General features: G+C 41.7%; 1 protein-coding gene across 5 annotated transcripts in view; it reads right to left on the reverse strand.

Annotated features, from left to right (window-relative positions):
* Window positions 1-13,530, reverse strand: part of LOC140388345 (receptor-type tyrosine-protein phosphatase gamma-like) — a 1,184,455-nt gene that overhangs the window by 650,030 nt on the left and 520,895 nt on the right. For all 5 annotated transcript variants that reach the window (XM_072472367.1, XM_072472365.1, XM_072472362.1 and 2 more), the window contains one exon: window positions 7,855-8,034. In XM_072472367.1, coding sequence (XP_072328468.1) covers window positions 7,855-8,034 — 180 coding nt within the window. The remainder of the gene's footprint in view (window positions 1-7,854; window positions 8,035-13,530) is intronic.

The raw sequence follows: 13,530 nt of genomic DNA on the forward strand, positions 1-13,530 counted from the left end.
AGGAAGCTAAACCCCCGGGCGTGGAGGCCTGGATAAACGACATGGCAGGGTTTATAAAACTGGAACGGATAAAGTTCGCACTAAGAGGTTCGGCTCAAGGGTTCACCAGGCGGTGGCAACCATTCATTGACTATCTCGCAGAACGACAAAGGAACTGGGAAAGTAGCAGCAGCAACCGGGGGGGGGGGGGGGGGGGGGGGGTCCTCAGGGGTGTTTTTGTATGGATATTTTTACTTGGATATGTATATTAGCTTGTTTGACTTTATTATTTGGGAGAGCTAATATTTTGTTATGGCAGTTGCCATTTAGTTTATATATTATTTATTTATTTGTTAAAAAACGGTCACTATTATTTATATTGTTTTATTGTTGTAAAAAGGGAAACATTTTTGTACTGTTTTGTTTGGCCGAAAAAAAATTTGAATAAAATATATTTTTTAAAAAAAGAATTATAAATGTTCTCAGTAGTGAATGTAAACCTAATGTGCTTCTGATAAAAGGTGTTTTAAGTCTTATGGATGTTAAAAGGAAAGCTTAAAGGATTACTTCATGTTGTATTCTTTGGGGGTTGTATTTGAATTGATGGTTGCTAAGATGTTCACTGTATGTTTTAAAAAGGTTAACTTGAGTTCATAGAATAAACATTGTTTTGCTTTTAAAAATACTTTTCCATTTCTGCTGTACCACACCTGTCGAGTGGGCCGTGTGCTCCCCATACCACAATCTATTAAAAGTTGTGGGTCAGGTGAACTCCATGATACACTTTGGGGTTCTCTAAACCCTGGCCCATAACACATGCTCATTACAGCATCACAACTCCACAAATGATGGTTAAGTCAGTAGTTGGGGTAAGATGTATCAATCTTTTTGCATAGTTACTGTTAATTGTCAACACACACCTAAAAAAAAAGGTTCAAAATCAAAAAATAGCTAGTTATTATTTTTCATTTTACTTTGAATCCTTAATTTGAACTTTGACTGTACAAAAGATTAGGAGACAGTTCTTTTACATCTGGAACCAGGTTTCAAATTTTGTCAGGAAAGATAAAAATCATAGCTATTAAGCGAAATTCAGGACAGAAATTTCCCATTTTTAAGCCCCCAGGCTCAACAGCAGCTTTTTCCCCTGTATTGTCAGGGAAGTAGGTGAAAAACGGTGAGGGGGCCGATCCGACGACATTACGCTGATGGGGCCTGCCTTGCCGACAACTTAACATTTTAAAGATTGGGCCACCCTTTTTAAAGGGCTCCGTGATACAAAAAATTAAAAATAGAACCTCCCCTCGAACACCAACCCCCATACCCAACAAAACAACCTCCACAGAACACTCCTCCCTCTGCACTCCACACAAAACAGCACCCCCAGAACTGCCCCCGTGACACTGCTCCCTGGCATGTATTTCAACACTGAGATTCCCATTACATCATTGGTGGAGGGTGGGACAATCGCAACAGGAAATCCCACTGGCATATATCACGTTTTGGGCCTCGTGAGGGATTTTCCGCTCCTATGCCGATTCCGTTGGCTGAAAACATGAATGGAAAATCCCGCTCTCAGTTTCAATTAGTTCCGATTGGCCCCCAAAAATTGCATAAAATGGCACAAGTTTCAAACACATTGAAGGATACAAGGGTGTGGAAATGAAAATGCCTCAAAATTATCCATTCTCAAGTGCCTACTTCAGTGTCACTCAGCTTACTCCATTTCTTTCTTGTAGAATATAGTAGTGTGGTGATGCCGACAGACTTGGCATGTCATAACATTCAAGGATATGGGCCAAATGCTGTTAAACGGGATTAGGTAGGTCAGGTGTTTTTCATGTGTCGATGCAGACTCAATGGGCCGAAGGGCCTCTTCTGCATTGTGTGTCTCTGCGATTATGCTGAACTTCAATTCAGAAGCCACAGGAATGTAAGAGTGTGAACGCATTGGAGAGATTGCAGAGTACAATCACAAGAATGGTTCCAGGGATGAAAAACATCAGTTACGAGGATAGATTGGAGAGGCTGGGAATGTTCTCCTTGGAGAGAAAGAGGTAGGAGATTTAATAGTGATGTTCAAAATCATGAGAGGTCTGGATGGAGGAGATAGGGATAAACTGCTCCCCCTCGTAAAAGGATCAGGAACGAGAGGGCATAGATTTAAAGTGACCTGCACAAGAAGGAAATGTGATGGGAGATTATCTTTTCACGCAATGAGTAGATCAGGCCTGAAATGCACTGCCTGAAAGTGTGGTGTAGGCTGGTTCAATCGATGCATTCAAGAGGGCAATAGGTGATTACTTGATTGGAAACAATATGTAGGGTTTGAGGGGAAAGGCAGGGAAAGGGCACAAAGCCATGATGCTCATTTGGAGAGCTGGTACAGACATTATGGGCCAAATGGCCTCCTCCTGCACCATTACAGTTTTGTAATTTTGTGATACTGGTGACAGAAGGGAACAGTGACAGACAGAGAGGGGAATGGGATTCAGTAGGTGGCAGGTCTAAGGTGAGAGCCTGGAACTGAGGGTTTCATTGGGTGGATCACAGAGGGGGACAAGGTAGGGGGCATGGATAATGGGAGGGGACAGGGTCAGGGTGGGTATGGGGACAGTCACAGTCATGGGAGTCAGTTCTGAAGGGATGAAAGGCAGTTGATATGGATTGTAATAAGGTCCAGAAGTTCAAGAGAGGGAAGGAATAGTGCTATTTGGTGGTTCAATGGTGATGGGGGGAAATCGATGGGTCACAGAGGGACGGCGGTAGGTGTGGAACGAGTTTGAAAGGTGATGCACACCATCAAACTGATTTTGACCATGATCAGTTTAGCTGTTTAGCACAGGGCTAAAGAGCTGGCTTTGAAAGCAGACCAAGGCAAGCCAGCAGCACAGTTCAATTCCCGTACCAGCCTCCCCGAACAGGCGCCGGAATGTGGCGACTATGGGCTTTTCATAGTAACTTCATTTGAAGCCTACTTGTGACAATAAGCGATTTTCATTTCATTTCATTTCAAGTTAATCAGTCAGTGAGTGAGATCCTTGAGGTGGGAGGTGGGTCTATATGGGTGGGTTGGAGTCCAAGGTCAGCACAAGTGGCCAACTAAACAGACACCAGAATAACTCGGAGACGACTGGATGTCAAATATACTCACTTGTGTTCTCCTCTCTATGATAAAGCCTGCACTGCTGCAGGTCTGTTCCCAATTCATAGGTCTCATAACACCAAAATCACAATAAGGTAGGGAGCTGCTATTTCTTTCTGTTCCATTTGCCATTGGCTGCAGTCAGAGGGAGGGATGAAGGGAGAAAAGGAGATGGGATGCCTCCAAGGGGCACAGTTGGTGGGGGGCAGCCAACTCGTAACTCCAAATCTCCATCCTCCTGGGGGAATGGTCCTGGTTGACAAAGGGTCATGCAGTTACTTTTTCTATGCTGCCAAGCCAAAGGTCTTTCTACAGAGTCTCGAGGGTAGTGGAGACAATTGGAAAAAATTCTGCGTGAAGCTTCTTGCACATGGCTTTCATCACTGCAGTCAAAGAGCAATGCCTTCAAATGAATTAATGTACGAAAGGGAGGAACACCCCATCTCTGGTCCTCCAGAATGTCCTTTACCTGTAAGGGGTTGGGTGAAGATGCCATGACTAGACGGAGGCCAAGAGAAGAGCTTAGCATTGGTCTACTGACTTTGAGATGGTGGGAAACCTGTGAAGAGCATGTTCATTTAATATATCACTTCAATTTGTTCAAAGATCCATTGAGGTGTCGATGATGCAGGCTCAAGGCAACCCTGCCTTGGTAATGGCCCTCATCCAGATGAAGAGAAGATAGATCTGTCGCGAATTGAAGCAGGATGAAGGAGGATGGGGATGTGGAGTCACGGGTGGGCTGCCCTCCACCAACCATGCCCTTTGGAGGGCCATGAGGAGCAAAGGCCTGACCAGTAAAAGGCAGCAGGGTCAAGAGGCTGGCGAACATAGGACACTGGAATGGCAAGCATTGGCCTGACCATGGGTGGATCACCGGTGTTGCTCTTATCTGGAGATGAATGAAAGGCAGTACCAGAGGCGCTACCATGTGTCCCGGGATATGGTTGCTCACATCTGCAAGCCTCTCCAATATGAACTGTGGCTGCAAGGACTCTGGAGGAGTAATGTGGAGCTCCTAGCCTGCAATAAGTGAACATGTGTTTGGATGCCCTTTAAAAATGGCGGCAAGACCTTTGACCCCCATGAGGTAAGTGAATTGTCCGCTCACCACAAGATTCACCAAGCTCCTTGCTGATGTATAATTAATGAGCTGAAAAGTCGAAGATTGCAGGTGAGCAACCCGCCCCGCTGCCCAGCAAGAAACACAGCAACTTTCCAACATGCCATCGAACATAATCTCTAGAATGTAAAACTTTCCCCCCTTATGTTTTTACTGTATTTTAAAAATAAATTTGCTTAAAAATTGGATTTTAGGGTTGGAAAGGGCCAAGGATGTAATTTCACTGATAAGTCATATTTACGAATCATGATGTCACATTTACACTGTGAAACTGCTTCAGAAAAGTAGTTCTATTATGTCAACTGCAGCTCTTGGTGCTGTAGAGTGTTATCTTGTAGACCCAGTTTCTAAAGCACCTGGTTCACAAGTAAGCAACTGACCTATCTTCATCTCTAGCTGATAAAAGTCCTGCATGATCGCATCACTGGCAAAGGGTGGCATGGGGCACGTTGGTTAGCATGGCTGCCTCACAGCACCAGTGACCCGGGTTCAATTCTGGCCTTGGGTGGCCCGTGTGTAGTTTGTACATTCTCTCAGTGTCTGCGTGGGTTTCCTCTCACAGTCCAAAAATGGGCAGTTTGAATGGATTGGCCTTGCTAAGTTGCCCCTTAGTCTCCAAAGATGTACAGGTTAGGTAGGGTTACGGGGATCGGGCGGGGAGTGGGTCTAGCTCGGCTGCTCTTTCGGACGGTGGGTGCAGATTCAATGGGCCAAATGGCCTCCTTCTGCACTACTGAGATTCTATGATGTACAAGGTGGGTGGGAGAGCTTTAAATCACAGCCCACCAGAGTCTGCCAACAAGTGTTATTTGTGTTGTCTTTGGGACAATGAGATACAAGCCAGCATCATTTTTTTTGATCGCGCACGCTTCTTACTTAGAAAAACATTTGTGCTGCCTTGTTTAGTTTGACACTGACAGTAAAGCTGCAAAGTAAACAGGATGTTCGAGTAAACATACCCACATATTTCCTTTCATAAAAGCACAGAATTACAATTCTGGCTAAGTTTTGATATTTTTAAGTCTATTTCAGCACTATCCTGAATCATTTTCCAATACCATTTAACATTGGTATTCTGTGGCAATTATAGTTCCACTGTACATGGATTTTTAAAAGTTTACACTCAAAGTTCACTACCAAAAGGTTTATAGCAGATAAGTTGCTGAAAATTGCTACAAGTACTTGAGGTATATTTGTATTAATGTTTTACATATTCAACATTTTGTCCCGAATGGAACTTAAATTGCTTCATGCTTGTGACACCTCCTCAAGAGATACAAGAGAATGGAATAAAATGAAACATTCAATGTAAAGATTAGTATGGAATCTGATTTTTTTTTTCTTATCTGATTAATACCCTAGCCGAGCTAGTTCATATCTCCAATTGGTAAAAAAAAATTTTTTTTTTTTTTTTTTTTTTTTTTTTTTAAATCACAGCTGGTATAATGCACAAAACTTGCAACATTCTGACAAATAATGCTACATATCTAATCCTGGTTTATTAGCCCATTTATTAGCCCATTTATTTTTCCATTTTCCAAAGCAGTAAAGTAACCAAGGCAGAGCAACAAAGTTAAAGGCAATAACCCATACAGTGTGGGGTATCAGTCTCACCTATTGCCACCACCCATGTATAACACCCACATTTTACTGTTGTATATCATTAAAGAGAATATTCCATTTTAAAATTACTGTCAGCTATCCTGTGGCTGAGATATAGGAGGATAATTTTCATCTCCATCATTTAAGCAGTGAACTTCTCATTATTGAAATTGCCTGATTTACTTTATTCGATTCCAATGGAGAAGAAAGTGGCCAGTTGCCAAAAGAGGCCAGCTGACTGCGCAAAAGGTGGAGATGAAAATTACCCCCGTAATGTTCTTTTGTCTCGATGATGGGACAAAAAAACAACAAAGATATCCAGACAAACCTATGCTTTCACGGTTAGGGTCAGGCATATGTCCTGCCCAGTTTTCCACACTGGATTTGTTGAATTCATTCAAAATCTAATTAAAATCATAAATTACCCCTCGTTTTTTTAATGTTAGTATATTCAAGCATATAAATTGGGAGAAATAAAACCCATTCAGCAAAATTATCCCTTTTTTCTTCTAAGTGCCAGCTCAGGCAAGAAAAGTAGCTCTTGGAAGAAAATAAATCTGGCGGCGTGACTCATGCCTTCATACTGCTGGGCAGGGCCAGAAAAAGCTGGCAACTTCGAGATTTCTGAGATCGGGATGCCAGGGCGCCGCTCTCTCCGCCCGGGAGCTGTACTTACCTTTGCGCTTCTGGTGGGTTCCGTTCTCGGGTTCCCATTTTTAAAAACCTGTAAATCTCGCTGACGTGATGGGAGATCCCAATGTTGGGGGATGAAACAGCAGGAAAGCCCTTTAATTGGACATTGATCTATTTAAATGAGATTCCTGACTTTCCTGGGTAGGAATCTCGTTCTGTCAATGGTGGGGGAACGGGGGACAATCGGGCTACGAGATCTCACTAACGAGATTCTCGTTCTTTGACTCTCGTGGGATTTTGCCCCCATGTCGCCATTCGTGGGTCAAAATCCCAACATTATCTCCCAATAGCTGAACCATCAATGAAGCATCATTCCAGCTAAAATTCAATTTCATCTTCGGATTTGGTGAGATTCCTAATGATGTGACTCATGGTATATCCTGCCAGTATTTCATAATTGTCTTGGGCGTTGAATCTAATCTTTACAATCTGAGAATGTTTTTCCGAAGGAGTTGTTACCTGTGTTTGACTACCTGTGTTCATGTGAGGTGGTCTCCCATGGGGCATATTCATCATGTGATTTACATTGAACCCTCAGTTGGAAATCGTTGAACAGTGCATGTATTATGCAATCAATTTTAGTAGTTATTTGGTGTGTTTTTTTGCTCATCTGTTATTATTTCATTTTTACATAAACTGACCACTTAGTTTTAACCTGAATAATCTAGCCCAACAGTTAGGTAATCACCACCTGTGGACAGGAGAACATAGTGAACAACCCTTCTCCAGTGCAGAGAAAACGTAGTTGTTAATCCTGTGGCATGCTATTCAATTTGTGTTATGAGAAAAACCGCAAGTTTCAGGTTCTTATGAGACAAAGCTCTGCTTAAGGGGTACTACTGTTCTGCTGTGAACATGAGTTAAGAGTATTGGGAGCAAGACTGAATTGTCACAATGTGCATGCCTGCCACAAGCATTGCTCCCAACGGTCTTTCCTGAGTCACTGGGGTAAGCACTGGTTGTAGCCAAGAAATCAAACTGACTTTTAAACTGCTGCAGAGGGTTTGCTTACACAAATGACGTTAAAACAAAATTAATTTATGGAATGCCACTTGAAGTAGTTCAGCAACCTAAATTTATGACAGTATAATATATTGCAATAAAAATCATCGATGTATTGTACCTGTACAAGTTTTATTTCATCAAGGGGATATCACTCCCATCAAATAGTTTTGAGTGTAATGTTTTATGTTGCTTTAGCTTCTTGCCACACTAGCTCCTTTCATGCTCGATTTCATTTAAATATCCCCAGACATTCGGTGGAAGTTCAAATAGCCAGAAAAGCATTAGCTATCTTTGCAAACAAACTTACTTGTCTTTCCAGTGTTTTTCATACGAGTCCTATTAGAGGACTCAATCTCAAACCCCTCAAGATGGATTTTCTGCAAGTCATCCTTTTCACGAGTCTTCTGATCTACAATATCAATTGGGGACTGCTTGATGCCAGAGCAATTGATGTAAGATGTGGCCCAATTTTCCGGTCCATAGTTCCCTAAAGGAAAAACAATATATTTAGTACCAAATGCCATGAAATTCAGATTTAGTTTCAGTTCTTGTAACCCCAAGCATGCTGTTACTGAGACACAATTAGAAAAGTCACAGTTAAATCATTTCACCCCAATGTATATGGCTGCTGCAACACATTATTTACAAGTTAGAACGTATCTAACTTCCTGTACAAACTATATTCTGAACTTCTTCCCTTTTTTTAGATAGCAAGATACTCAACTTCTTTCCTGTCACATTTGGTGCAGAAATAATGGGTGGAATCTTCTCGGTCCATCAGAGGTAGGTTTAAAGGTCGGACCAGGATCAAACTTTCAGGTGAGAACATCAGTACATCCCCACCTACGGGTGGTCTTAATAGAGGCAGGTGAACGGTAGTGGCCAACTGTCTGGAAATAACAGGTCGCTACTGATGATCAATTAAAGGCCAAGTGAGGGGAACAAGATCGTCACAGCATGGGAGCAGGCACTTGCTGATTGCCGAACCCAAAGGTGTCAGTGAGACCTGCTTTATTGCACCCATGGACCCCAGAGCACTGGATGCCAGAGGGCCACAGCCATGTGGAGGGGTTGCCCATACACACTGATGAACTGTCAGGTGTGGCCCCCAAAATGATTTAAAAAAGACTGATTCCTCAGAGGGTGCCATTATCTTGAGGCACCTTCATAGTCTCCTGTTTGCCTCAGCATGCTCACTGTCCATGTGGCTACTGCCAGGTCTTCACTACGCAGATTGGTCCCGCAGCCACAGGAATATGCCCCCATCCTTAACTGAATGGCCGACACGAAAGTTGCCAATTAGGAGGCAAAACATCACACGGGGGGGGGGGGGGGGGGGGGGGGGGGGGGAATCTTGCCGCATAGGTAGAATTTAATATTGTCCATTTAATGCTGCAGGAGCAGCAGGAGCTTTATCGCCTCTGTTGGTGGCAACTCTCCATTCCCATCAGTGTCACCACGAGTGATGGCTACTGCTTTTAAAACATCCAGGGAGAGGCCTCGGATCGATGAAAGACCCAGGCCACAGTTGACTGAAGGCAGGGTAACGGTTGCCAGCTAAGGTTTGAGAGTCGCAAGAAAGAGGGCGGCTCCCCTTCCTATTGCTTGTTCCCTCAATCAGGCACCAATTGTCTTTGAATGAAGGACAATCTGGAACCCCACTTTTCAGGTACCCACATGGTGACTCTCCTCTCTGTTGATGGTTAAATACCAGAGACGGTGGGATAAGGCCCTTAAGTAGGCATTAATTGCCCACTTAAGGGCCTTGATAAGTGTCAAGGCAGGAAAGCTATCCATATACCTTCCCATATCTGACTCAATTGGGTAGAGGTGGGAAGGTAGCAGTGTCCCTACTCTGCACCCTCCCGCCAGACTGAACGTCCCTCTCCAAACTTTCCACCGAGGAACCTGGACATTAAATTCCACCATATGAAACACAAGACTAGATCCGTCTTGCATTAAGATATACTCAGTAAAGAAAAATACAAGAACTAAAGCTGAAAGCTGTATGCTTACAGAATTCATTCAATCGTCAAAGTGCATTAACTGCAATGAGCTTTTAGTTTCCGCAGAAGAAATCAAACTCAAAAGTTGGTAACAATTATTTTTAGTCAAGTGCAACTGAAATATTGTCACCAATGATTCTACTGTCTGAGCGAGCCACAATTTGTGGCCAGGGCGAACCAAAGGAAAAGGGTGAATGTCACTAGCTATAGAAACCAGACAGAATTGATATCCATTACCACAGATATTAGAAGTACCCCAAAGATTATATTACTTAGAGGATAATTTAGCTTGGATCTGTCGAGCAATTTCAAAATAAAAGTAACATTTAGGGAAATTAAATTGAAGCCTGTGTCTTAAATACTTGAGGGAACAATGTCAATTCACTCAAAGCAGGTCAGAAAATGATTTCTGTTATCAAGACCATGAAGCCGCCCATATTGTCTTGTATGATAATTTACTTTCAGGCACACGCTTCTCAAGTGTTTCTGCTTTTGACAAGTACCCGATGTTTCCATGGAAACAATTAAAACAAGAAAAGCCGGCTAGCGATTTCAGACATGAAAACAGGCAACTAAATAAAACAAGGTGCATTTTAAATGTATTGTTAATCTGGTATTTAAAATGAATGTATACAATAACAGTTGTTGTCTTTTGCTGCACTGTAATCCATTTCCAAACAGAATGTAGACAGTAACAGTGCAATTGCTGTTTATACATTTCTACACTTTTAACTTCTCATTCTGTAGAAGGTCACAAAGGTCTGATGTTCACTGAAACTGTTTCACAATGCCATGCCCAACTCCTACTCATGCTGGCTACAGAGGGTAAATGGTTGGGGTTAAATGCACACGTACTGCAAGATGTTCCCAATGGAAAAATCAATCTTAATACTAAAACTTAGAAATAAAATTATATTTAATTACATTTTAATTTTCAAAATTAAATTCTAAACATGTCTGAAATACAAAGCAAGCTCTGATTGACCAGTTTGATTTGGAGAAAGGAAACCCGATAAAGTCAGGATTCTTGGGAATTACAAATGATTATTAAAATACTTTCTGTACCTTTCTCAGTCTTCAGAAAGAAAATGGGTTTATTTGCCTTTGGTCAATAATGTTGTCAGCATAGCAACTTTCGCCAAATGCGAAAGATTGTTTTCTACACACCACATTTCTAACAAACAGGTGGAAACATTTGTTTTGGTCAATTGTAAACATGGAGGACAAGTGGGCTCACTTTTCACTCAATTTATATTAACTTGACTTTGTACTGAGCTGGCCAACAGGTGAATGACAGTTGGAAACAGGTATTTTTTTTAACCCTCAAAGGCAAGCAGAAGAAGCGTAATAAAACGAGCAAAATGAAGAACTAAGGTCACAAGATAGGTGAAAAAGACATAAGAGCAGAAGTCGGCCATTTCGACCCTTGAGTCTACTGCACCAGTAGCCTTTCCTGCCTGCTCTCCATAACATTCAACTTGCTTGTCAATCATACATCTAACAGCATTGAATATATTCAATGACCCAATCTCCATTTAGTTCTGTGATAGAGAATTCCAAACGCCAGTAACTCAAAGAATATATTCCTCCTCATCTCCATCTTAATGGTTGACCCCTTATTTTAAAACTGTGCCCCCCAGTTCTAGATTCCCCCATGAAAGAAAACAGCGGCCAGGATTTTCCAGCCCTGCCATGGAGGGGCCCACTGTGGAGGATGCGGCGGGACAGGTAAACATCCATTGAAGTTCGGCAGAACCAGACAATCAAACAGCAGGCTGGCCCAGAAAATCCCACCCATCATCTCAGCAACTACTGGTTAAGCTTCCTCAGAATCTTATATATTTCAATAAGATTACCTCTCATTCTTTTAAACTCCAGTGAGTATGGGCCTAAACTGCACAATCTTTCAATATAAGACAACCTTTTCACCACAGGAATCACCATAGTGAACCTTCTTGGAATTATTTCCAATATGTCCCTCCTCAAGAAGGGTGATCAAAACTGTACATAGCACTCTTGGTGTGGTTTCATCAATGCCCAAATAGTTGCAGCAATATCTCTCCACTTTTATACTTCTTCCAACGTGTAATAAAGGCCTTCCAAATTACTTGCTGCACCTGCATGCGGCGTAATTTCCAGTATATTGTGAATGTTCAGTCAATACATTAACATTTTGAACACGGACTGCCAATGCAAATCATGCGACTTTGGCATTTCAAGCTCCAGATAGATCTGTGTCTCAAGCAAATATCTAATTAAATATGAACATTCACAGTTATCTGTGAACTCATGCATCGCTTTGTTTAAGGATTGTCCATCAACACATCATCCTTTTCTGGAATAAGAACTTTGAACTTGTACAAGTTACATGGTAAAAATGTCATTTTGTTTTGTGCTTTGAATGTTCTGCAGACAGAGTTCCATCAGAAAGCCATCAAACAAACGGTGAGTTATCTAAGCAGCAAGGTAATATCCAATAATATTTTGAAAAAGGGAGAACTCCCCCCAGACCATTCCAACTTCGAGCTCACCTGAGAACCAACCTCCTGAGAAATTCAACAACAAGGAGCCTTACAGCTGTCTGAGAATCTTCTGCTTTATAAGGCCAGAATTTCAACTGAAGCATAAACTCATTGAAGAAACTACAGACCTGCCACAAAAGAGGCAGAGATAATCAAAAATGCAATTGTATTGTTTTAGCCTCATCTGTATCTACTCTAATCTTGTGTGACAGTGCATCAGAATCGAGTGAGTGAGTTGACACGTTTTGAATATACAAGTGTGATAATAAAGAACCTTTTTTTAATAAAACGTCTGGTGCCGGCATTATTTGAATTGTGACAACACTCTGAGGGTGAGAAAACACATACCATTTACGTACAAATATATTGGCCGTGGACAATAAAAAGGGACACATAAATTATGTACATGACAAATGTTGACTGATTGTGATTCGTGGAGAGATCCCTCTGTGTCCCAGTGTTCTACAGTCTCTCTCCTTTTCAACAATATTTTGCTTTTCTGTTTTTCCTACCAAATTGGACAGTCTCACATTTTCCCACTTTGTATTCCATCTGCCAATTTTTTGTCCAGTCACTTAACCTATCGATATCTCCTTGCAAACTCTTTCTATCCTCCTCACAACTTTTATTCTCATCTATCTTCATATTATCAATAAATGTGGTTCCAAACAATCTGTCCCTTCATCAAAGTCATTAAGATAGATTGCAAATAGTTAAGGCCCCAAGTCCCTGTGGCACTCCACTAGTACCAGTTTGCCATCTTGAAAATGGTAAATTATCCCCACTCGCTGTTTTCTATTAGTTAGCCAGTTTTCAATCGATGTGAGTATATCATCTCCAATACCATAGGTTCGCTTTGAGAGTGTCACTGTTAGGGTTCACCCGAAGGTGGCAACCGTTCGTCGACTTCTTTGCGGGAAATTAATCGTCAGCAGAAGGGGGGGGGGTTAGTTTAGCTTAGAGTAGGGGGTTAATAAAGGTGGGATCTGTAAGGGAGGAAATGGCTTTTGCACTATGTTTATAGTTTCATGTACATTGTTGTTGTTATAATACCAAAAAATACCTCAATAAAATGTTTATTTAAATTTTTTAAAAGATTATTATTATTATTATTATTAACTTCCAGTTCCCTCCCCCCACCCTCCCATTATGATAATGTTAGATTGTGGAAGCAGTAAAGCAGAAATAATGTTATAATCATAACATTCAGGCTTATGACAACAAACATCAAGTGAAATTGCAAGTATTTTTTTTGACCAACTGCAGCTAGCTGTTTTTTTTCTTCAAAATTTAAAGAGCGGGAGGTTTCCAACATCATCCATCATAAGGTCAGAAGTGGGGATATTTGCTGATGACTGCGCAATGTTTAGCAGCATTTGCAACTCCTCAGTTACCAAAGGAGTCCATGTTCATATGCAGCAAGACGTGGACAATGTCCCAGCTTGGGCTGATAAG

This window comes from Scyliorhinus torazame, chromosome 13 (assembly GCF_047496885.1).
Source record: "Scyliorhinus torazame isolate Kashiwa2021f chromosome 13, sScyTor2.1, whole genome shotgun sequence".
Taxonomy (NCBI): Eukaryota; Metazoa; Chordata; class Chondrichthyes; order Carcharhiniformes; family Scyliorhinidae; genus Scyliorhinus; species Scyliorhinus torazame.